The following is a 25963-nucleotide window of genomic DNA, read 5'->3' on the forward strand; positions in this document are numbered from 1 at the left end:
AGAGGAGGAGGCCGGGGTGCCGCCGCCGGCAGAGGAGGGTGTTTTGAGAAGGGAGCGACTGATCCGTGGTTTCAGATGTCCGAGAGGCCTCGTTTAACTCTGGCCAGGTTATTGGCCACAAGAGGCGTGAATCAACCCATGTACGTCTCTCCAGACATACGGTATTTTCCAAACTAAGAACGAAAAAATGATCTCTATGTGGAAATTTCCTAAAGGAGTTAAGGCTTGAAGTTTTAAAAGTCTCTATTATTGTTCTTCTACCCTGAGTATAGGGCCAAGGCCAAGAAACTCCCTTCGTGCAATTTCACCTGTAGAGCCTGTAAGGCAGGGGAATTCTCATCTCGGGGATAGTCCTGACGTTCTGAAGGTTCTGACGACCAAGAAGTGCCCTTCTTTACCACTGCGAGGCTGGGACCTTAAAAAAAATAATAAACAGCGCATCCAAGAGGCTGGGGCCTGTAAACAGTAAAAAGAAGCTTATGTCAACCCTGGGCCACAGGGCAAGCTTTTCTGTCACTGGGGTCCTGATCATGGGGCCTTTGGCTCCGGGCCACGAGGGCTGGCTGGCTGGCCGGTGACAGGATGGATTTTTTGAGTGACTCAGAGCAACTTTGGTTCCTACTAAGACGGACTGAATTCCAGCTTTGTGCCAACAAAAACATCAGGACTGAGTTCTCCAGCTCTGTTATCCAGAAGGTGGGCCCGGAAGTTGGACGCCGCTCCTGGTCTCATCTGGACAGCCGGAGGTAGGAACGATTTCTTTGGAGCAGGAGCTGTGGACAGTCATGCTTCTCATCGGAAGCGAGCACATCCAGCCTGAAGGGTTCAGGAGACACATAGACCTGAAGCAGACATCAAACCCACATTGTCTGCTCTGCTGGGTGGCAGAAGCACAAAAGCCAGGGCTGCAGGCAGGGTCTAGCCCTATAATTACGCCTTTAAGTGAGTGTCACCACAACCACTTCATTTTAAACTATTTTGCAGCATAGCTGCCTTTAGAATTGAATGGTTCTTTTTTTTTTTAAGATTTTATTTATTTATTTGAAAGACAGAGAGTGAGTGTGCCAGAGAGAGAGCATGAGCAGGGGGGAGGGGCACAGGGAGAGGGAGAAGCAGTCTCCCTGCAGAGCGGGGAACCCAACCCTGGGGCTCCATCAGATGACCCCTGGATCATGACTTGAGCCAAAGGCAGACACTTAACCGACTGAGCCACCCAGGTGCCCCTTTAGTGATTCTTTTTAATGACCCTTGTCTGGGATATAAAGATTGCTGAGAATCCCGTGATGCCAGCATGTTGGTTTCCTCCAGGAAACTAAGGCAGCCCAGCAGAATATAAAAGCGGAGGAAGACGACAGTACAGCCTCCAGTCTGGCGATTTGGCAGAAGGTAGAAGCCTTACAGGGTCTGGGTACATGAACGAAACCTCTGCCCAAATCTCTGACTGACTGACAACTGAGCTATGCAGACACCAGGAGATCCCAAAGTTAGACGAGAGAGAATAGGAATGGAAGAACCAAGTAGAGGTACAAATGACCACACACGTCTGGAGACACGAAGTCCAGTTTAAGTCAGCTAAGTTGCTAAGGAAACAACCCTCAGTATCGAATGCTCCGGGATGCACAAAGGGATAGGAAAGCGCGACCCCCGCTCAGGAGAAAAGAGTGGTCAACAGAAACCGATTCTGCGGGGGCCCAGGTGTGGCACTTAGCAGATACTTCAAAACTGCTCTTAGGAATATTTGCAAAAAATTCAAGGGATTGCACTGATGAGAGTGACTCAAAAATTAGAAAATCTCAGCAGGAAAACAGAAACTATTAAAAAGAAGAAGAAGAAGAACCAGATGGAAATTCTACCGTTGGAAATTCTAACTGGAATGAAAATTTCATTAGAAAGGTTCAATGGACAGTTTGGGATGGCAGGAGCAAGAATCTGTCAATTCCAAGGTAGATGGATTGAAATGATCCAATCCCAAGAAGAGAGAGGGAAAAGGTTAAAGAAAAATGTACAGGGGCACCTGGGTGGCTCAGTGGGTTAAAGCCTCTGCCTTTGGCTCGGGTCATGATCCCGGGGTCCTGGGATTGAGCCCCGCATCGGGCTCTCTCCTCGACGAGGAGCCTGCTTCCCCTCTCTCTCTCTGCCTGCCTCTCTGCCTACTTGTGATCTCTATCAAATAAATAAATAAAATCTTTAAAAAAAAAAAAAAAGAAAGAAAAATGTACAGAGCCCCAGAGACTAAGGGACAGCGGTAAGTTTACCAACATAGTCTAACAAGGAACGCAGAGGAAGAAGAGACAGAGAAGCAGAAACAAAATATCCTTTAAAATGCAAATGACTTCCCTTGTCATTTACCAGTCCTGGTACTGCTTGTGTGCCCAGGTGGAGATCCTGGAAGTAGCTCGTCCTAGCGCTGATGAAAAGCCCAAGAAAGAAGTCGAGATTGAGAACGGTGGGGGTAACATGAAGGCAATGGGCAGGGTGGTTGAAGATTGAGAAGCATATGCCACTTGGTAAACTGATGGAAACCTATTGTGGATGACTAGGTTTGCCAAGGAGGCAGATCGGATTTTGATCTGATGGGCAGCCCATCAATGAGATAGATGCACCTGCCTGTAGGAAACAGAGGACAAAGGTACAATTGGCGTGTTCCCTCATGGCCAGGAAGTATCTGCTAACTGCTCCTTTAGTCCAGAATTCTGTTCCTGCAGGCCAAGAACATGTTCTCAACTAGAAATCTGCAGTTTGGCTGCACATCTTTTTTTTTTTTTTTTTTAAAGATTTTATTTATTTACTTGACAGACAGAGATCCCAAGTAGACAGAGAGGCAGGCAGAGAGAGAGAGAGGAGGAAGCAGGCTCCCCGAGGAGCAGAGAGCCGGATGCGGGGCTCGATCCCAGGACCCTGGGATCATAACCTGAGCCAAAGCAGAGGCTTTAACCCACTGAGCCACCCAGGCACCCCTGTTCATTTGTTTTGTTTCTTAAGTTCCACAGGTGAGTGAAATCATATGATATTTTTCTTTCTCTGACTGACTTATTTCACTTAGCGTAATACCCTCTAGGACCATTCATGTTGTTGCAAACGGCAAGATTCCATCCCTTTTTTTTTTTTAATAACTGAGTAATATTCCTTTGTGTGTGTGTGTGTGTGTGTATAACAGTGATAAATTACTTTTAGAGGATGTGAGGTAATTTTTTATTTCAAGTATATTATTGTTTAAATCAACTTCTTACTAAAATTTTTTAAAAATTAAAGCAAAAATAAGGGCAAAGAAGAACATTTCATAATTATATGAAGAAGCTATAAAAACTGTAAATGTAGGGGAACCTGGGTGGCTCAGTCGGTTGGATGTCTGCCTTCAGCTCAGGTCACGATCCCGGGAGCCTGGAATCAAGTCCTGCATTGGTCTCCCTACTCAGCGCGGAGTCTGCTTCTCCCTCTGCCTGCCGCTCCCCCTGCTTGCGCACTCTCTCTCTCTGATCAAAAAAACAACAAAACAAAACAACAAAAAAAGTTAAAGAAAAAAAGACTCGAACAACACTATCAACCAATTTGTTCTAACAAATATATATATTTTTTAAAGTTTTAAAGATTTTATTTATTTATTTGACAAAGACAGACACAGCGAGAGAGGAAATACAAGCAGGGGGAGTGGGAGAGGGAGAAGCAGGCTTCCTGCACAGCAGGGAGCCCGATGCAGGGCTCAGTCCCAGGACCCTGGGATCATGACCTGAGCAGAAGGCAGACGCTTAACGACCGAGCCACCCAGGCGCCCTGATCTAACAAATATATATACACAACACTCTACCCAGCAACAGCAAAGCATCAGTTCTTTTCAAGCACACATGAAACATTGCCCAAAATAAACCAGATGCTAGGCCATCAATCAAGTCTGAGTAAATTTAAAAGGATTGAAATCATACAATGTATTTTCTTCAACAACAACAGAACTAAATTAGTCATCTACAAAAGGAAGAAATCTGGGAATCCCCAAATATTTGGGAATTAAACAATGTACTTCTAAAGAACCTGCAGGTCAAAGAAGATAGGGAAATTAGAAAATATCTGGAATTGAATGAAGACACAAACACAAAAATCACAATTGCTAAGAGACAGAGAGTGGTGTTACTGGAGCCAGCCGGTAGCTCCAATGGTAGCTGTCTCTCCCCAGCCTTGTGTTCCGGGGCCTCACGTTGATAGCCTGAAATCAATCATGGTGGGAGTATTTTTTTAAAAGATTTTATTTATTTATTTGAGAGAGCGAGAGCATGAGCGAGAGACAGCACAAAAGGAGGGAGAGGCAGAGAGAGAAGCAGGCTCCCCGCTGAACAGGGAGCCCAATGCGGGGCTCGATCCCAGGACCCTGAGATCATGACCTGAGCCGAAGGCAGATGCTTAACCGACTGAGCCACCCAGGCACTTCTCTATCAAACTTCTAGGGAAGAAATAATATCAGCTCTATATAAACCCTTTCAGGAAACACACGAGAAGGGGACATTTCCCAACCTGTTTCATAAGGTTCATATTACCCTGATATCAAAGCCAGACGAAGACCTGACAAGAAAATAAAATAGTAAACCAGTACAACCCAGGAACATAGATACAAACATTTTCTTTAGTTTTTACTTATTTATTTTTAGTGATCTCTACACCGATGTGGAGCTCAAACTCATGACCCAAGATCAAGACTCACATGCCCTTCTGACTGAGCCAGGCAGATGCCCCCAGACACAAATTTTTTTTTTTAAGATTTTATTTATATGATAGACAGAGATCACAAGCAGGCAGAGAAGCAGGCAGAGAGAGAGGAGGAAGCAGGATCCCTGCCGAGCAGAGAGCCCGATTTGGGGCTCGATCCCAGGACCCTGAGATCATGACCTGAGCTGAAGGCAGAGGCTTTAACCTACTGAGCCACCCAGGCGCCCCTGGACACAAAAATTTTTTAAAAAATATTTTGAAACCGTATCCAGCAGCACATAAACAGGATTATATACTATGACTAAATGGAGTTTATTCTAGGACTGCAACATCGCTAGCACTCTAAAAATAAAGTAATGTATCACATTAATAGAACAAAGGAAAATGTGTGATTATGATCTCAACAGATGCAGAAAAAGAATTTGGAAAATTCAATTCTCATGATTTTTTAAAACTTCAAAACTCTCAACAAAGCAGGAAAAGAGGGGATTTCCTCAATGTGATAGAAGGCATCTGCAAAAAACATACAGCTAACAGCAAAGCTAATGGTGAAGACTGACTACTTTTTGCCTCTGACCAAGAACAAGACGAGGATGTCTGATCGTACCACTCTTATCCAACATTTTCTGTAGATTCTAGCCAGTACAAAAAGGAAAGAAAAAAAAAAATAAAAGTGGACAGATTACTTCTAAAGAAACTGATCCTAGGAAGAAATTAAACTGTCTTTATTCATAAATGGCATCGTCTTGTATGTGGAAAATCCTAAGGAACTTATAAAAAGGAAAAAAAAACCCTATTGGAACTAATAAGTGAGTTTAGCAAGGCTGTATGATCTTACATCAAAATATAAAAGCCAGTTAGAGTTTCCTAAACTAGCAAGAAGCAGTCAAAAATGAGATTTTAAAAAATAATTCCACTCACAAAAGCATCAAAAAGAATAAAATACTTAAGAACAAATTTAGCAAAAGAAGTTCAAGACCTCGGGGCACCTGGGTGGTTCAGGGGTTTAAAGCCTCTGCCTTCAGCTCAGGTCATGATCTCAGGGTCCTGGGATCGAGTCCCGCATTGGGCTCTCTGCTCATCAGGGAGCCTGCTTCCAACTGCCCCCCCACCCCCGCCTGCCTCTCTGCCTACTTGTGATCTCTGCCAAAAAAAAAAAAAAAAAAAAAAAAAAAACCTTAAAAAAAAGAAAAATAAAAGAATACTGTCTCACAGTTTAAAAAAAAAAGTTCAAGACCTGCACAATGAAAACTGGAAAAGATTGCTGAGAAATCTGCTAGGAAATTGCTGAGTTAGTTAAGCATCTGATTCTTGATTTCAGCTCAGGCCATGATCTCAGAGTGGTGAGATCAAGACCCATGTCGGGCTCTGTGCTGGGCATGGAGCCTGCTTAAGATTCTTTCTCTCCCTTCCCTCTGCACAGGCCCTCCTCCCCTCCATCTTCCTCTTAAAAAAAAAAATCCAATTAAAAAACTGGCGAAAGAACAGACATTTCACCAAAGAGGATACACGAATGGTTACATCAGCACGTGAAAAGACGGTCAACATCATTAGCTATTAGGGAAATGCAAACTAAAACCATAAATGAGATATCACTCCTTTTAGAACTAAAAATAAAGAAATCTGACAACATTTAATGCTGGTGATGATGTGGAGAAACGGAATCTCTCATTCATTCCTGATGCGAAGGTAAAATGGTATAATCACTCTGGAAAATAGAGTAGTTTCTTATAAAATTAAACAGATGCTTATCTCACCACTGAGAAATGCTTCTAAGCATTTATCCCAGAGACACGAAAAGTTAGGTTCCCACAAAAACCTGGTTTTTAGAGAAGTGGTTATAGTAGCTATCTTTGTGATAAGCCAATAGAGAAAGGGTTATAGTAGCTATCTAATAACCCAAACGAAAAGCAATTTGAATGTCTTCCAACAAGAGGAGGAATAGACAAACCAGGAAACTCCCAAACAATGGAATATTACCCTGAAATAAAAGGAGTGAACTATTGCCATGTGTATAAAAACTTGGCTGGATCTCCAAAGGTTTCATAGATTATGTTTTTATTTATGTAACATTCTTGAAATGGTAAAATTATAGAGCCGGGGACAGGCTCACCTGCTGCCAGGGGTTAGGGGTGGGGGAAGGGAGTTTCTTAGGGTTTATGGGACAGGTCGGTCTGTTGATTATGCTGGTGGTTACATGCGTCTGTCTTTGTAATAAAACTGTATGTAACTATACACAGCACACGCACACACACACACACACACACAGTGAAAAATGAATAAGGTCTACAGTCCGGTTAATGCGCTTTTGTCCCAATGTCAATTTCCTTATTTCCATATTGTACTACATATGATTGTGTTGACAATTACTAATGACATACATTTGTCAAAACTCACGGAACCATACACTTAAATAGGTGATTTTGACTGTGTGCCAATTATACCTCAGAATGCTAATTTTGAAATATAAAATAATAAATAGTACAGTCACCAAAAAGGGGAGGAAGGCAGGCAGGCAGGGAGGAACACGGAGGGAGAGGTGGGCGAGGGAAGGAAAGAAGAAACAGTAACTTGGGGGTAAACAGAAACCACCCAAAGTGAAGGAAACACACACACACACACACACACACGTACATGCACGAGTGACAATACATTCATGTGCTCAGAAAGGTAGGAGAAGATACTAGATCAGTGCAATAAAGATCAGATATAAAAAAAAAAAGTTAGGATACTCATGAATTAAAACTGACAGCAGATTTGAAAAACACAATAGTTAGAAGGCTTAAGTTGAAGCCGTCTCCCAGAAAGCAGTACAAAAAGACAGAAATGGAAAATGAGGGAAAAGATAAAATTGGATGACCTCTCTGGGAGGTCCAGGATCTGAATGGTGGAGGTTCCAGAGGGGGGAAACGGAGGAGAAATCGGAGGGGAGAGAATCCTCAACAACACAGGAGAATTTCCCAGACTGGAAGGGAAACGTGCTTTGAGACCGAAAAAGCCCAATAAATGCTCAGCACGACGGTACTCATTGTGAAAACCAGAACACTGGGGACTAAGAGAAGATTCTAAAAGCTTCCAAAGACGACTGGCTCCTGAAAGCTCATTGTTAAATTTTGGGAATTTTGCAGCCAGTTGTTAAATTACTGGTAGCATGAAATCAGCCCCGATGGGAATATTTACACCGTTATTTACATCAGGAACATTGCTAAGTGGGGGGAACTTGCTTACTGGCATATTTCTAAATAGTTAAGTAAATTACAGCATAAAACTTATGCAGATGTTAACAATAATAACTACGAAGAATGTATAGAAACAGCAAATGTTGGGGCGCCTGGGTAGCTCAGTCGGTTAAGTGTCTGACTCTTAGTTTCACCTTATGTCATGATCTCCGGGTCCCGAGATAGAGCCCTGTATCTGTCCTCTGCTCCACCAACCCCTCGCAAAATAAGTAAGTAAATCTTTAAAAAAAAAAAAAAAAGGAACACAGAAAATGTTGACATAACATTAAGTTAGGTAAGTAAACAAAAAGTAGAAGCACACTGTAGATACAATTATGGTAAAATTCGTAGGGATAGAGACCAAAGGAAATACACACAGGAAAAAAGTTATTTTGTTACGGTGAATGCTAGGAGTGTTTTACAGTTTACTTTAAAGGATCCTTATTATTTGTATTCATTAAGATTAAAAACTTTTGCTCAGCTCAGCCTCCCCAAATTCCTACAGAACAAAGGTCAAACTTGCTTAACGAAAATCCTATAAACGGTGACTTGTTCCGTTAAGGCCTTCTAGGGATCTAGGCAGGTTAATTTTTCATTTTGTTCTGCCTGCCCACCCCTGGGCTTATCTTGAGGAACCACGAGCGTCTGGGTAGAATTTGCACACCCCACTCCCATGTGTGTCTCTGTGGTTAACATTTATCACTTGGGCTGGAGGTGAGTTAACCCTTAGCTTAGGAGTCTGTTCTCTGGGGGAAGAAACCGTCTTATTGGGCATACATTGTTCAACAACTGCTCAGCGTTTGGGAAGGCAGGGTAGAATGGCCATGTTCATGCCGCCTCTTCCATGAAGCCCTCCGGATTGCCACACCGCCACCACCCTTCCGGGAGAAATCACACTCTCCCTCTCTCGTGCTGGCCTAGCACTTGCCGTGACCTGGGGCAGATGGACTTATTCTCTCTGTAACTCCACTTCCTCATCTGTAAAGCGGAGGCGATAACCGCACCTATGTCAGCAGGTTCCTGTGAGGATTAAACCAGGCTGTGTTTTTGACGCCCCCACAGCAAGCTCGTGGTAAGCGCCCAACAAAAAGAAGCCACCGCGATGATTATTTTGGCATTGCCTTGCTGTCTCCTATTGCCACTCGTAACACTCTCACCTCCCCTGTTTGATTGAAAACTCCTCTTGGGCGGGGAACGTTTCCTGTTTATTTCCTGTCTGTTCCATAGCCCACCGCATGCTGTCTGGCCACGGCACACATGAGGTGAATCGCTCGGGACTGTGCACAAAGAAGCACACACGGGGTCATAGGTATGTGCAGGTGTGTGCACACGTTTGGGGACACACCTGCACCCATATGTCCTTCTGTTGGCTGGCCTGTCTGGTCTGTGGCATTCGACAGCATTGACCACCTCCACCTTCTGGAAGGCAGCGGCTCCTGGGATGGCTCTCTTGGATCTTCCCCTACTTCTCTCACCACTACTGCTCAGCCTCCTACACACACACCCAGCCCCTCCCCCACTGGCCCTTAAGTGTCTGGTCCCCAGAGGGCCATCTCAGCCCTGTTCTTCTCGCTTTGGGCACTGTTGAGTGCCCTCATCAGAACCACAGCAGAGGCCAGAAAGTTTGCAAGCCTGGGTGTCCTCAACCTCACCCTCCAGACCTACAGAGCCTGCCCGAGCCGTGGCTTCGAGGTCTCCCCCCAGATAAGAATGCACCCTCCACCCTCCTCTCTGACCCGTGGCCATGGTGTCGGCTCAGACCCTCCACCTTTTCTCTGGATCTTGTTGCCACAGGGAGCCCTCCTTGGGTCCCTGTGAACAGAGGGGTGCCTACACGGACAGATAGCTAATAAATCCACTATCCGGTCTTAACTATGGAATCAAAGTGGTAGGGATATGAGTATTTGTGGCAATTCCTTTCACTTTTTCTTTGCTTCAAATTTTTCATGAGATACCAGGGAAAACTCAGACTCCTTCACGGAGACAGTAAGGTCCCCTACCATCTGGCCACTGCCTCCCTCTATAACGGCATCTGCCACCACTCCCATGTCCCCTTCCCAAAAACCATCCAAAATTTCGAAGCCACTGGGAAGAGTTGGGGTATTTCATTCCTCTGCACCCACAGTCTTGCTGTTCCCCATTCCCAGAACGTTTTTCCCCTGTGTTCTTCCTCCCAAACCCCTGTGTGCCGCTCAAACTCATCTCAAGCGATGCCTCCTCCAGGAAGCCTTCCCTAAGCGAGTTCCAAAGCTCCTTATCTGGTTCCCTTGCCTGTCCCCCAGCTCAGCAAAGGTCTGAGGGGCCCCCCGCGGAGAACTGGTTTTGTAGCTATGCTGCCTCACGGGAGACCTGGCCCCAGGACTCTGGATCACAGAGGATCACTAATTTCTCCCCTAAGAGGACGTGTCCTCAGGCTGTTCCTCTGCGTGTGCGTGAAAAACACACTTAGCTGGCTGAGCGGATCCCGGTGCTAGATCGGACAGACCAACCTGAGGAGGCCCGTGGAGCCCCGGGGCCTGCAGGAGGGGTCCCGCGGCCAGGAGTGGCGGCCCCCCTCCCAAGGAAGAGGTCCAGGCTAGGGTAGGGAAGAAGGCGGGGCCTGAGGCTGTGCTCGTCGGTGTCCCGGGCTGGGGACGGAAGTTGCTGAAGTACCATTAGTTTCAGTTTTGTTTCTCTCTCAGGCACCCAGCCACAGCAGCGTCCAGACCTCGGGGGTACCCCCACTCCCCATCCTGGAGGCCAAGGTCAGATCAGGCTTGGTAAGGAGGGCCGGGGAGGGCACCTGAAGGAGGAGCTGAGCTGGAGGGAGTTGGGGGAAGGGAACGGGAGGAAGAGGAGGGGGGAGGGGGGAGGGGAGGGACCCGGAAGGCGGGAGGAGAGGAGTGGGTGGGCGGGAGCACCCCACCAGCTCCCCACTCTGGGACCAGAGGCCTGACACCCATGTGGGAAAGACCCCCTCTCTGTGGCCTGTCCTCCCGGCCCTCACCCCCAGAAGTTTGGGGGTGACCCCCCCCCACCAGCAGTCCCTTCCTGGAGGATTTCGCCACTGTGCTGGCATCTGGGCAGGGGGGGTCACAGATGCACCCACACAACTCAGAGGCTTCTAGGAAAGCAGACAGGCAGCAAGGCCTCTGGGAGATGAGACTCTGGCCCTGGAGAGCCCGAGGTCTAACAGCTGGAAGGAGAGAGGGGCAGCCCCCTCCCCACAGCCTGCCTTCCTTCTGCTCCAGAACCCCTACCAAGTTAGTCCGGCAGGCAGTGGGGCCCCCACAGCCCCTGATGCTGCTCCCTGAGTCTAGAAGACCGGTGTGTGGGGCTGCAGGAACCGGGGCCCCTTATCCTGCCCCAGCTGCCGGGAGTCAAGGCCTGTGTCCCTTCTCTGCCCGCCCCCCCCCACCTCAGCATTCTGCACACAGGGTGGGGGTGGGGGCGGTTGGGCCACACTTGCTCCAGGCCTGTCCGCCCAGTGCTGAGCATTACCCTGTCCTTCCCCCAGGCTGGGCTTCCTGATCTCATTTCTCACGGCCCTAGGCACCAGGCAAGCAGGTGGTTCCTCTTGCATACCTCCGACTGCATAGCTCAAAAGCAAGTGGCCACACGCCCTGGGAGACCAGAAGATTTCCTGGCCATTCAGGTGAGACCCCCCCAGACCTGGCAGAGTTTGAGGATGTTGGCGGGGGAGGCAGAAGGGTAGGCTGGAGGGACCGCGGAGGCACCCTCTGCCCTCTGACCCTGAGCCCTCTCTTGCAGCATGGTTTCCCAGGGATCCTCACCCTCCCTCCTGGAAGCCCTGAGCAGCGATTTCCTAGCCTGTAAAATATGCCTGGAGCAGCTGCGCGCTCCCAAGACGTTGCCCTGCCTGCACACCTACTGCCAGGACTGCCTGGCCCAGCTGGCCGATGGCGGCCACCTGCGCTGCCCTGAGTGCCGCGAGACCGTGCCCGTGCCGCCTGCGGGTGTGGCCGCCTTCAAGACCAACTTCTTCGTCAACGGGCTCTTGGATCTGGTGAGGGCCCGAGCTGGCGGAGACCTGCGCGCGGGGAAGCCTGCCTGTGCGCTGTGTCCCCTGATGGGGGGGGCCGGCACCGGGGGGCCGGCCACAGCCCGGTGCTTGGACTGTGCGGACGACCTATGCCAGGCGTGTGCCGACGGCCACCGTTGCACCCGGCAGACCCACACCCACCGGGTGGTGGACCTGGTGGGCTACAGGGCAGGCTGGTATGACGAGGAGGCCCGGGAGCGCCAGGCGGCCCAGTGCCCCCAGCATCCTGGGGAAGCCCTGCGCTTCCTGTGCCAGCCCTGCTCCCAGCTGCTGTGCCGCGAGTGCCGCCTGGACCCCCACCTGGACCACCCCTGCCTACCCCTGGCCGAGGCCGTGCGCGCCCGGAGGCCCGGCCTGGAGGAGCTGCTGGCGGGCGTGGACAACAACCTGGCGGAGCTCGAGTCCGCCCGGATGGTGGAAAAGGAAGCCTTGGCCCGGCTGCGGGAGCAGGCGGCGAGGGTGGGGACCCAGGTGGAGGAGGTGGCCGAGGGGGTGCTCCGGGCCCTCCTGGCCCAGAAGCAAGAGGTGCTGGGGCAGCTACGCGCCCACGTGGAGGCTGCGGAGGAGGCCGCTCGGGAGAGACTGGGGGAGCTGGAGGGCCGGGAGCAGGTGGCCAGGGCCGCGGCCGCCTTCGCCCGGCGGGTGCTCAGCCTGGGCCGCGAGGCTGAGATCCTCTCGCTGGAAGGGGCGATTGCCCAGAGGCTCCGGCAGCTGCAGGGCTGCCCCTGGATGCCTGCGCCGGCCCCCGGCCTGCTGCCCCGGCTGGAGCTCCATCCTGGGCTCCTGGACAAGAACTGCCACCTGCTACGGCTCTGCTTTGAGGAGCAGCAGCCCCAGAAGGACAGTGGGAAAGACGAAGCTGGAGGCCAAGGAGGGGATGAAGCTCAGAGCCAGACAGAGGGGGGAGCCAAGTCGGAGAGACAAGGTGGAATCCAGCCCCAGAGCAGGGATGGCGCTAACACCCCAAAGGAGAACAGAGCCCAGACGCCCCAGGAAGAGGGAGCCCAGACCCCGAAGGAGGAGAGAGCCAAGACGCCCCAGGAAGATGGAGCCCACACCCCAAAAGAGGACAGAGCCCAGACACCCCTAGAAGACGAAGGAGCCCAGACCCCAAGGGGCAGCAGATCCAACAAGAAGAGGAAGTTCAAAGGCAGGCTCAAGTCCATTTCCCGGGAGCCCAGCCCAGCACCTGGGCTAAACCTGGAGGGCTCCGGCCTCCTCCCCAGGCCCATTTTTTCCTGCAGCTTCCCCACGCGCATGCCTGGAGACAAGCGGTCTCCTCGGATCACAGGGCTCTGTCCCTTCGGCCCCCGGGAGATCCTGGTGGCCGATGAGCAGAACAGGGCACTGAAGCGCTTCTCCCTCAGTGGTGACTACAGGGGTGCAGTGCCCGTCCCTGAGGGCTGCTCCCCGTGCAGCGTGGCCGCCCTGCAGGGGGCAGTGGCCTTCTCGGCCGGCGCGCGGCTCTACCTCATCAGCCCCGATGGCGAGGTGCAGTGGCGCCGGGCCTTGAGCCTCTCCCAGGCCAGCCACGCCGTGGCCGCGATGCCAAGCGGGGACCGGGTGGCCGTCAGCGTGTCGGGCCACGTGGAGGTGTACAACATGGAAGGCAGCCTGGCCACCCGGTTTATCCCGGGGGGCAAGGCCAACAGGGGCCTGCGGGCTCTGGTGTTCCTGACCACCAGCCCCCAGGGCAATTTTGTGGGGTCCGACTGGCAGCAGAACAGCGTGGTGGTCTGTGACGGGCTGGGTCAGGTGATCGGGGAGTACCGGGGGCCAGGCCTGCACGGCTGCCAGCCAGGCTCTGTGTCCGTGGATAAGAAGGGCTACATCTTTCTGACCCTTCGCGAGGTCAACAAAGTGGTGATCCTGGATCCAAAGGGGTCACTGCTCGGTGACTTCCTGACGGCCTATCACGGCCTGGAAAAGCCCAGGGTGACCACCATGGTGGATGGCAGGCACCTGGTTGTGTCCCTCAGTAATGGGACCATCCACGTCTTTCGGGTCCGCCCTCCTGATAGTTAAAGGGCTAGGACTGGGGAGGGTCTGGGGTGGGGGAGGGGTGGGGGGAGGACTGTGGGGAGGGGTGAGGGAGGCGAGGCTGCCTGGGATGTGGTGGCGGAGGGCATTTTTCCGGAAGGCAGGGGCTAGCAACCTTTCCGTGTGACGTGCCAAACTGCTAATCCGTCTTCGGGTGCGCAGGGATGCGACCAAGGGCGGTGGTGTGACCACGACTCTCAGAAACAGGGGTGGGGGGGGTGCGCCAGGAGCTAGCTGTGCCTCCTGCTTTTTGTGGGGGCCTGTCTGCCTCCACCACAGGTTTCTGAAATTTGTAAGCTTGTGCTGATTTGCATTCCTCGAGACCATTCCTCATGGAATGGCCCGGGGAAAGTCTGTGTGTGTTGGGGGGGTTTGAGGGGGGTGCGCTGGCAGAAGGACGCCTCCGAGCCAAGAAAGGCTCAGAGGATGTCAGGCATGTGCCAGATTCTGGAAGAGAGCTGAGAACCCAGCTTCCCCTGAGACTATAACAGGGGGACGGGCCAGATCACAAGAGGCCAGGGATTTTGACACAGCTGCAGCCAGGAAGTAGAGATCCTTGGGTCAGAGTGGCCCCCAGCTCAGTACAGAAAAAAAATCTGGCCTTCGTCTGGCTGAACTTGAGGGGAAGGGATGGGCCCTCAGATGTGCCATTATTGCTGAGGAGAACAGCCTCCCCCGAACCCTGGAGGCCAGGTGTGGGACTGTGGGACCAAAAAAGCAGCTGGAAAACCTGAGAAGTCAATAGTAGGGCCGGGCCGGGAGGAGGAATGAAATCCACAGGGGAGGATTCTGCATGGCACAGGGCAGCGCCAGAACCAAGGTGGTCGTGTCAAGCCAGGAGCTGTCACGAGATTAGCAAAGGGAATTTAATGTAGGGATCGTGGATGATGGAATGTTCATGAGAACAAGAGGGATTTGGGGCAAGTCCAGAGGGAAAGTGCAGGGCATTCAGAGTGGGGGAAAGAAACCCCTTTTCTGGGGAGGTCATTGTTTGTTCATTGAGGCGATACGGGAAATCGTCAAGTTCAAGCAGACAGATTCAATTACATAAAAATTTCAAACGTTTGCACGGAAAGAGTAATGAGAAATGAAAGGAGGCCAGTCAAGAGGACGAAACTATGTCGAATTGGGCTGAGTAAGAGCTGAGCCTCCAGTAGAAACAGTGACCGAGAGATGTACTTGGTTCCAAAGACCAAACGGGCTGGCACGGCACCCAGGAGGAAACGCACGCAGGCCAGCGCCAGGAAGCCAGCAAATAAAGTCAACCCCTCGCATTCGCCAAAAATACGTTGAGAAATTATGTCGTGGAGTGATAGACTCCCGGCGCCACGGAGAGACGCGTTTTGGAGAGCCGTTTGGTAATCCTCGACCAAGGTAGAAAGAAATGACGATAAGACTAAGTTATCTCACTTTGGGGAATACGTTCTGGGAAAATAATTCAAAAGAAAGAAAGTATTTGCACAGAGATATTTGTGGCCACTTCTATGTCAAGTCATTGGCTGGAAACTGCTCGGCTGTGGGGGACAGCCAAGTAGACTGTGGTCTGTTAGGACCGTGAGCTGTTGCCTTCACATATAACAACTATGAAAACTATTTTGAAGAACGTGGTGCTGTGTGATGCAATTATAGCCAAGTAGGGAGAGAGAGAGAATTTGGAATTATGATCACGTAATGGCAGGAACAAGGTAAAAGTACATCTGAACAGTTATTGAGTGGAAGTAGGTTCAACATTTGTAAATAGTGATTTGGGACACTGGGTTCTGGTCCTTCCGTGCTGCTACCCATATATGCACATTTCTATTTCGTTATAACTGACCATCAGGTAACACATAGGCTTGAATAGTTACTTAGAAAGCATAACCTCTAGAGATGATATTGGAGAAGAGCTACTGGGTTTGCAAATGAATGTATCAGCGCAAACGAGACTGGCCGGCGGAAGGAAGAGGCAGAGAGGCGGCGGTCAGGATGAGAATTCCAGGCTGGCCGGAGCCCCAGCAGGGAGGAAGGGCCACCGGAGCAGAGACCTGTTTGGTGACTGACCGAGGAACCTGCCCCGGGGGAGGTATGCAGAGGTCGAGGAGTCTTCCAGCAGTGATCAGATCATTGTGGGGTGTGCACAAGGCAAGGGAAGGTGCTGTTGAGTTCGCCCACTAATTGAGAGCAGAGTGGTGTTTCTAGGGGACCAACTAGTAATCGGGTTGTTGTGTGGGGGTGGGGCGGGGGCAGTGTCTTTTCTTTGCAGTTCTTTTGGCAGAGAGCATAGTGATGGCTCATAGCAGGTGCTCATTGAACGTCTGCGAAATGAATTAATAGGTAGAAGAAGCACAGGAGGGTCGGAAGACTCTTTCCAGAGGTTTCCCACCTCAGATGTCTAAGCCCGGGCCAACCAAGTGGTCCAAAACCTTGGCTTGTGGGAAATCTCTGGTAGGGGACACTGTGGACACAGACCACCATCTGCCTCCCAGGGGGTGGCCCAGCTGGGTCACAACAGAGATGAGACAGGGGTGTCTTGCTTGTCTGTGAAGGGGGACCCGGTGAGTCATAGGCTCGGGGAGATCGTATACCTTCAGGTTAGAAAAACCGTTTTTGCAGAGTGGCATGGGAACCGTGGGGACGTCACCTGAGAGAGTCCCACAGATGCGTCAGGGCTGCAGGGACCGTGCGACTTTCCAGGAAGCTGTAGGAATCCTGGAAGGCCTGGCACTGGAGGACTGACGGAAGTACTAACTTTTCTTCACTAAAGGGCAGAGGTAGCAAGGCACAGAACACTGGCAAAAGGTGAGACGGAAGGAAAGTTCAGCATTGTGCGTAAAATCCCCAGCACCTTAACCGTGACCTAGGGATCCCACTTGGCACCACGAGGAAGTTCTTGGTTAAACTACAGATGTTAAGAAATCAGGAACATCCTGAAAGATACACACACACCCCCAACGCACGCACACAGCCCCCGCATTCGACTATGACCATTAACTTGATCAATCATTCCATTTCGTGTTTGGAACTTTCCAGGTTGTGCTTATACTGGTGAAAGAAGCATGCCGTTCACGTAGAGAGAGAGGGAGTGGAAAACCTCTTCCATAGTCTTTGTGTCTAATAAAGGAAGGGAATGAGGTTGCAGAGACCTGGGCTCCTCCACGAAACAGCGGTGTGATCTTGGCTAGCTTCCTAACTTCCCTGAACGTCAGTTAGGACCTCAGTGAAACGACCACAACAGGCCTCATGCCCACCTCACAGGGTTGTTCGTGAGTCCTGGGGGAGGAGCACGGGGAAGTGCTTTGTGCACCATGAAGTTCAAGGCCGAGGTACGGGTTAGGCACAGGCTCAACCGATCTGTCCTGACCTAACACGGACTCTTCCATCGGCGTAAGCCTGCACGGGGGTGTAAGTTGAGGTCAAAGCTCAAGAAGGTCCGTGTAGAGCTGTTTCCTGTTTCTCCTTTGGAGGAGGTGTTTTGTTTTGCTTTGTAGCAATTATTTGCAGAAGCCATATGTGTAAGACACAGCAGTAACTGTAGGAGCAGAAGGGACCAATGGCCAGCTTGCTGAGACTCAGTCCTGTTCCTAAAAGCCAGCTGAGACCCAGCCTGTGCCAAGGAAGGACTGATAACCATAGACACTTAGGAAAAGTTCAAAATGGCAAGCGTGGCCCGATCTTTGGATAATTTAGAGGAAATATAATTTGGGAGGGACTAGCTCTCCTGTCATTGTAATCTTGTTATTACTGTACCTATAAATCCATGTCATTCTAACACAAGCTACAGAGATAGAGGTAGAGGTCTGAGAGGGAAGTCAGAAATCTTCCAAGGAAATCGGTGAGGTTGGTGATCTGGGCTGGGCAGGATCCGATAGGTGGGTGCCAAGAGTGAGGTGTTTGACCATCTGTCCGCGGCAGGGTAGCTGATGGCTACCGCTCTCCTGCAAATGAAGCGGGAGACTGGACAGGGCACAGAGGTCTGCTTTGGCGTGGACAGCAATTTTGGACCCGTTGGAGCAGAGAGCGGCCGGGACCTACTTGGGAAGATGTTCCTAGCAGAGAAGGACCAAATTCAAACGCAGGCTTAGGGACACAGGTAGCTTGACTGAAGATAGCAGAACCGGCCTGCCCAGCTGGTTCGTGAATATTGTTTAATGAAATGGATCAGGACAGGAGCAAAAATAGGTTTTCCAGGGACCACGGATGGCCTTCGGTAGGAGAGTGGGGTAGGTACGGTGGGGTCAAGGCAGGACCTCACCTGAAGCCCAAGGTGAGGAGCCTTCGGGACCAGGTAGAGAAGGGCCTGTATATAAAGATGTGATTAGGAAGGAGCTTTGGGGAGATTTGGGAAGCAACCTGACTTGTCTCCAGAGAGTCTGAACTGGTTGGCTTAGCAGCCAAGAGAGATGGGTTTGAAAACAGAATTGGGACCTCAGTACCCATGGCGTCAGCCCAGCAGATTTGTCTTAGTTGCCATGGGCTGAAGAGTCTACGTGGGACGCTTTCTTTCCTTTGTGTAATTCCTATCTTTATTCTGTTTCTTAATAAATTCTTTTGAAAAGAAAAAAAAAAAACGTGAACCCTCTCTCAGATGGATTCATGGCCATGGGGAACAGTCAACACCAGAACCCGGAGGGCGAAAGGCCCCGGATGTCATGATTGTCCTGCTATAGCTCCAGAGATGCCAACACACAGTCCTTGGGGGACACTGCAGGAGCAGGGTGACCGCCACAGTCACCGTGTGTGGTCTCCTACTCCCCACCACTCCCGCCTATAGAGGGAGGGGGCCCTCTGGGCAGAGACATGGACAGATCTTCCAGGCTGACCCCTGGAGGGAGCCAGCAGGTGACCTGGCTCGGCGGGACTGCATGTGGGCACACACAGGTGGGGTACGATTGCATGAAGGAGTGGGGTGGGGGGAGGCGGGCGAGGGGCCCAGGTCAGGGTGGCTGTGCCCGCCTACCACTGGTCTCTGCTTGTTTTCTGGTTTGGAGGAACCAAACAGGCAGCTCTGGGCACCTTCTAGCATGCACGGTGGGCCCGGCAGGGCTGGGAGGCATCGGGGCTCTAGGGATGTCTGCCTACCGGCCAGCCCAGCCGCTCTGACCGTGCCTCCGGAGCCCCTCGAGGAACTCCCGCCGCCTTGTCACCAGCTGTGCCGAGCCAGGAGGGGAAGGCACTTCACCCGCACAACCTCAGGCCTCCCCATGGAAGACAGAATAGCAGTTACGGAGCGCCCATCTACCTGGGCTTCCTCCCCATCGGCTTCCAGAAGCCCCAACTCCTACAAAGTAGACATCATTAACGTGATTGGACAGGGACCCCGAAGGTGGGGACGTTTGCTCGGTTGGGATTCTGACTCCAACCAGCTCCGACTCCCAAGCCCGAGTCTCTCTTCCTGCATCCGTCAATGACAGCTGAATGGAAGGCGATGAGAGGTTCTTTCCTAAGCTCACAGACCAGGCCCTTGTCCCTATAATAGGTCTGGAATCTAGACACAGGAAGGGAAACTCAGAGATGCTTCTGAGCATCCCACCGTCTACAGCTGACCGGCGGGGGTGGGGACGGGGCGCCGGGCTGGGGATGGAGGCAAGATGGAGAATTAGAGAGAACCGAGAATGTTTTGAGTGGCTTGGTGGGGAAGTAGGGGGTGGCGGTCAGGGCCCACCACTGCTGCGGTGACAGCCTGAATAAGAATTCCACAATTCATCATCGAATGACTCAGCCCGGGCTTTGGACCGGCGCCTCTCTGAACCCCGGGGAGCGTGACTCAGCAGCTGAGGGGGCCGGGCGCAGGAGACACAGCCGCAGTCCATGTGAGCGGTGACTGTGGGGAGAACGGCCTGTTCCCAGCTCCAGACCCCAAGGCGGAGCGTCTGCCTCTGTGGTCAGACACACACACAAGGCCTGGGGTTCCTAACCATGCGGCCGAGTCTCCTCCCTCAGACCTGGGTTTCTCCTAGTCTGCCGTTGAGAAAGCAGCCCCAGAGATCGCGGGGCTGTCCCCTTTCCCCCCTGGCCTTGGGGTCTGCAGCAGGATGCCAGGGTCACAGATGCTAGGGGCGTCCCTCCCCTGCACTGTGCTGCCGGGGTGAGGCCAGCCTCCCTCTAAGGGCAGCAGAGGCCTCACTGTAAGGCGGGGGGGAGATGGGCACGTGGCCCAGGCTGGGCACACGACTGGATAGATGGTCACAGCATCCTGCCTCACTGCTAAGGGCAGGGGAATGGGGCTCTCTAGCCTTGATTTCGCTCAAGGGTCAACTCAGAAAATGTCTCTTCCCCTCAGACACAGAGAACCATCTCTCCTTAACACTAAGGTAGGGACAGACCGTCCCTACCCCGTTTTGGCAGAAAACAGCCAAAGCAAGGCAAGATGGAACAGCCTCCCTGAATCCAGTGGCGGGGGTAGGACACCGAGGCTGTAGGACGCCACGCAGGACACACAGACCCGCTTGTCCCTGCCAGCGACACCGATCGCTCTCTCACCTTGGTTGCTCACACGCAGCCCTCTCCTCCCCAGGACAAGAAGTCCTGATTCACACGCAGCATTCCGCGATCCGGTGTTCGGTAAATATTTGTTGGGTGAAAGAACAAAGGAGCGAATCAGGGCTGGAAACTAGTCACTGTTCCTCACTTGGGACGCAGTGGCGGGAGGAGCAGGTGACACCACGGCCGGCCGGCCCTGGGGCTAAAGAGGTTTATCCCTCCTCCTTAGAAGGGAGGCACACAGAAGTGTGAAGTTACCCAAATTCTGGGGGAAAAGTAACCCCACTCTACTGTCCTTTTTCTACCCCCCGACCCCAGGCCTTCCAACTTCTACGGGACTGTTTCATTTCATCGCTTATCCTGGCGATTGACTGCTTGTTTCCTCTCCAGTTTCCACCCTGGGAAGGAGGCAAGCCCTAGAAGGACAGGGCATTTTGCCTGTTTTGTGCGCTGTTCTATCTAAGCCCACAGTACAGTGCCTGGGATGTAGTAGATCCTGAATAATGAAGGAAGGAATGAATGCTACCTTTCGAGCGTTTCCTCTGAGCCGGGTCTCTTCCTACCTGCTTTGCATTTTGCCTGTATGACCTCACTTAGTGCCCTCAAAGCTTCTAGGAGGCAGCTATCACTATCATCCCTGGTTCAAACATGGGGAAGTTGAGGTTGGAGATGATGTAACAGGGACAAGATCGCTGAGAGCTGGGCAACGGCCCGGGTAGAGGCCAAGGCCAGCTGTGGCTTGTCTGGGGTCAGCTCTCAATCGCCCCCTCCCCGGCCTGGGGGGACGCTGCCCACAAGGCCTTCCAGGAAAGCCAAACCCTGCTCATCTAACCCTTTTGGTTGATGTTTTTCCCTATCACTCTTCCTACTGACTTCCCCATCACCCTGTCCCACCCCCAAAAGATATTTCTGCCCTGAGATGCATGCATCACTCCAGCTTCCAGGCTTTTCCTGGCAGAACCACACAGACCTCCTGACGGCAGAGAAGGGGACTAGGAAACCTCGAGCCAGCCAGGCCCTACAGAGATGGGCAGGACTGTTTCCACAGCCCGCACCCTAACACCACCCCTCTTGCTCTCTCTGAGACCGTGTGGGATGCTCCCGGCCCCAAGCTCAGGGGGGGCAGAACCCTCCCCCCCGCCCCAGATCAGTTTCTAGGGGTTTCCTACTGCTGGGAACTGAGCTAGAACGCAGGGAGGCCCCTGCCTACTCCAGAGTTCCAGCATTCCCAGGCACTGTCTCCTCACCCGGGGCAGCTCTGCAGGGCCCAGACAGGGGGAGCCAGACCCCTCACCTCCTGCCTCACCCCCCCCCCCAGTCCTGTTCTCTGCCCCCAGGCCTCTGTGGTTCTCCAGCCAGGAAGAGTCTGGAAGCTGAGGAAATGCTGTGCTTCAGGGCAGAGATATCTTTTAGGGGTGGCACGGGGGATGGGGGAAGTCGGTAGAAGAGTGATAAAGAAAAGCATCAACCAGAAGGAATGGAGGAAGCGCGGTGGGCTTCTCTGGAAGGCCCCAAGGACAGCGCCTCCCTGGGGGAGTGACGGAGAGCTGGCCACTGGCGTTGGCCTCTGCTCAGCTCCCTGTTCCCCGGAGACCCAGGAACATCAGGAGGGGCAGGAAGCCTGCAGAGACCTGAGGACACACACGTCCATGCTCAGGGAGACACAGCGCCTGTGTCACCATCCAGGGGCTCAGGGAGGCAGCGGGAGAGGAAGGGAAAGAGGCTGGGGCGTCTGAGCAACATCACCAAGTGGGTCGGCCGGGGAGGCGGAAGCTGGATCCGGGGTTGTTGGGGGAGAATCTGAGTCCAGATGTTAGAGAGCAGGACCACGCCTCACATATGGGCTTCTGCATGTGGCTGGAGCCGAGCATCCTCGCCAGTGTCGTGGGAGAGAGGGGGTTGTAAACACATGGGGGGAGGCTTGCTGGGAGGGTGTTCCCAGGCAGGCTCCGTGCCAGCTTGAGCCTCATCAAAGAATCAAGTCTGGAATTTCCCTGAAGCTCATTTCCTATCATTAAACCCTCAGTCGAGGACCACAGCTGCCGAATCTGCCCCTCAAGGGCAAGTGCGGGGGGCGGGGGGCGGCAAGGAGCAGAGCCCTCCAGGAGCACCCCCGAGACCTGTCCACCTCTCCACCCAGAAGCCCCTCTCCTACCACAGGAGGTTTTATGCCTCCCCTCTGGGGTCCTTCCTCCTTTCCTCCAAGAACGGGATTCCGGATGATGAGAGCCACAATTCACCCCAGCTCTAGCGCTTATTAATGGGTGACCTCTGCATAGTTTTCTTTCTTCCCTTTTTTTTTTTTTTAAGATTCCATTCATTCATTTGAGAAAGACAGAGAGAAGATGAGAGGGGCGGGCCAGAGGGAGAGGGAGAAGCAGACTCCCCACTGAGCAGGGAGCCCAACACGGGGCTCGATCCCAGGACCCCGGGATCATGACCTGAGCTCACATTTAACTGCTCGAGCCAGCCAGGAGCTGCCACCCATCTCCCACCCCCACATAGGTTTTTTTTAGCCTCTCTGGACCCTGTTTCTTCATCTGTATAACGGATGCAGTGGGAGGTCGTGGGGCCCCCACATGAAGAAACGAGATACAGAATGTAAATGTACCCCAGCCAGCGCCTGGCACAAAGATGTCCAAATTTCATCATTCCTTCCTACCCTCACCCCTCAGGACCACGTGCCTTTCCCCACACCTTCTGGGGACAAAGCTCTGGGGCTGACCTGTTTTCCTCTCCTGCCCCTCCATGCACCCATCCATCAGTCCACCATACAGAAGGCATTTCCCGGGCCCTTCCTCTAAGGGACCAAGGCAAACAGCAAGGGCAAAATTGTCGAGGGAAGACACGGCCAGCTGGGCAAAGAGGCGGGTGACTTTATTGGGGACGTCCATCACGGCCCCTCTGGTTCCCTGCTAACGCGTGCACACCGTAGACAAAGCCAGCTCAGGGCCAACTGACGGCAACAGGGGCATAAAGACCAGTGCTAGGAACCAAACGCCCGCGTATTAATTCACTGATAGAGACACGGACCCCAGGCACCTGGAAGCGTCTCTCCCGGCAGCATCAGAATCGAATGGCCGAGTATGGGGTCAGAACAAGGCCTGGGCATGGGATGATTTCAAAGACTGGGCGATAGCCGGAGGCATCCACGCCATCTTGGGACAACCCAACCCCACGGCCTGATCCCTGAGGTTTTTGGGACAGAGCACCAACTGTCCCATATTACCTAGAGAGCGGGCCCCAAGTTGGATCTCCCTGGAAGCCCCATTCATAATGGGGGGGTCTCCCCTCCGTTGGCATCACTCCGCCAACCCACGCAGAAGACAATGCAGTTAGGTCCCTAAAATCATTTGCAATCTTATCTGTCCTGAGATTTTCCCAGGTCTCCTTAATTGAATTTGGGATATTTACAGACAGACAGTCTCCTAGGTAATTTCTACATAGGGCTAATATCCTCTCCTAACCCGTGTTTCTTCCTAATTGAATTCTCAGAAGGCAATGTTAACTTCAAGGTACTTGGCTGTCAGGCCCAAAGTACCACCCCCGTGGGGCAGTATTAAGGCCCAGAGGAGGAATGTGTAGATCCAAACAGTTCCTACAACTACACGGTGCACCACCCAGTAGGGAAAACAAAATCAACACGGGTGGTACAGTTGAAGAATGAGCCAGGGCTGAGCGGTGTGTCTGACTGTGGGTTTGATCTTAAGAGCGTTCAAGTTCACAGGAGAGCAGCTTAGGGTGGCCTAGAGGAGGCTGGGAAGCCTTTGGGGGAAAGGGAGGATCCAAGCTCCCTTGGGAGGCTCTGTGAAGGGCTGATACACATAAGAACGGCAGGGGAGATGGGTGCGAAAGTGGGAAATCAGGTGACAGAGATGGTGGGGACAGATATAGCAGAAGATCCTGTCCCCATCGTGAATGCCTTCCCACTTGCCTTCTTTCTCCCGCTGTTCCTGCTACCTTCCCCAGACAGGAACGGGGTTTGTGGAGAAGCCCAGCAGACCTAGGGAGGCCCCGCAGTTAACACAGACCTGGCAGGTACCCATCCCCCCAACCGCCACCCCCCCCCCACACACACACTTCCTTTTCCCCCACCTGCCTGCCCTGTCCTGCCACAGAGCTAACATCCACCAGCCGGAAACCGTACAGAGGGCAGGCAGGGGAGCCTCTGCCCCAGACTAGAAGCGGCAGCCCCTCGTCTTCCACCTGCTGCCCTGACTGTGGGCCTGATTCAGCCCGGAAGCCAGCTCAGTGTGCCAGACACAACAGGACCTCCTCCCCTTACCTACCGTCCCTTGGGCTTCGCAGAAATGATAACGGGGAGTTTCCGAGTCAGGGGCTTTCCATCCGGGATCCTCTGCTGCCTCCCACCTCGGCCACTGCCACAGAGTGCATGGCAGGCCACTTCCTGAAAGGATAAACACTTGAGGACCCGGGTCCCCTGAGGCTGTCCTAAGAGTCCAGCCTTCTTGATACCCCCAGAGCCTAACGGGTTCCGTCAGCGCTGGTCTAAAGCAGGAGCTCAGAATGAGACGGCCTCCCGCTACATTTCCTAGACCCCAAAGCTCTCCTCTTGGTCTCTCTGTCATTCCACTGGTGTCCCTTCTGAAGGAGCAAGACCTTGGACTTGAGACAATTGCCCCTCTGCTTTCCCAGACCGCCGATCTTTGACAGGGCTGGCCTGTGCAGGGTGGAGGGCACGGGAAGAGGGAGTGGTCTCCAGCCGCAGGGCCCGAGCTGCCGCCGACCCTGGCATGACCCACAGAGGCCGTCTGGGTCTGGGTCCAGCCCTCTACGGTGGTGAGCTGTACTCTGGGAAACATGGAGTGCGCCTCAGGGAGCCAGCTGTCGGTTTGGGCTGTGAATAACGGGGGCCTCATCACCACCCCAGAGCTGCAGGGCAGGAGTACCCAGCACCGGGACTGACTAAGAGAGCAGGTCCAGACGGGTGGGTGACAGGTACGGCTCAGGGAGGCTCCGCCAGGCACCTACACGCAGGGCGAATCCGTCGGCCTGCTCTCTGGTGTTCTCCCTGCCCAGGCCCTTCCTTCTCCCCACATGACTCTTGTTTTTCCAGACTGACACCTCCTCCCCGGCCTCTCCACGGTGCGCCTCTGCCTTAGCCCAAAGGTCGGGTCCCTGGACCTTTCACTGTCTGCCCCAGGCCTCAGATATCCCTTGGCTGGATGCCTGAGCTCCCGGATCACTCAAGAAGCATTTGTCACACCTCTCCTCGGAATTTATAACTGCCTTTCTCCAGAACAGGGTCGTAAATCCCTCCAGGGCCAGAGCCCTGGCTCCAGCCCCAGCACCTCTACCTGCCCCATGGGCAGAAAAGGCAGTAAAAGCTGTTGTCCATGAAAGCTTGCAGGCGACAGCGAGGATCGCGGATAGAGGCATCCTACAGATCCAGCTCTCAAGCTGGAGCTCACAGGGGCCTTCCTGAGTGTTTCATGTGTCCCTCTTTGAGGTATTTGAGGCCCGTTCTGGCTTCTCTGGCCCTGAAGTT

The 25963-nt window shown here is 52.7% G+C and overlaps 1 protein-coding gene across 4 annotated transcripts; it reads left to right on the forward strand.

Moving 5' to 3' along the window:
* The first annotated feature begins 10513 nt into the window (after nt 1-10513).
* TRIM56 (tripartite motif containing 56) lies at nt 10514-18057 on the forward strand. 4 transcript variants are annotated; one of them, XM_032327221.1, is made up of 3 exons: nt 10514-10672; nt 11410-11547; nt 11664-18057. In XM_032327221.1, the coding sequence occupies exon 3, from the start codon at nt 11665-11667 to the stop codon at nt 13978-13980; it is 2316 nt and encodes a 771-aa protein (XP_032183112.1). In that variant the 5' UTR covers nt 10514-10672; nt 11410-11547; nt 11664; the 3' UTR covers nt 13981-18057. The 4 variants fall into 4 exon arrangements, with proteins under 4 accessions (XP_032183112.1, XP_032183110.1, XP_032183113.1 ...); XM_032327219.1 differs by having other exon boundaries at nt 11445-11547; XM_032327222.1 differs by having other exon boundaries at nt 10514-10657.
* The last annotated feature ends 7906 nt before the right edge of the window (nt 18058-25963 follow it).

Source organism: Mustela erminea, chromosome 20, assembly GCF_009829155.1.
Source record: "Mustela erminea isolate mMusErm1 chromosome 20, mMusErm1.Pri, whole genome shotgun sequence".
Lineage (NCBI taxonomy): Eukaryota > Metazoa > Chordata > Mammalia > Carnivora > Mustelidae > Mustela > Mustela erminea.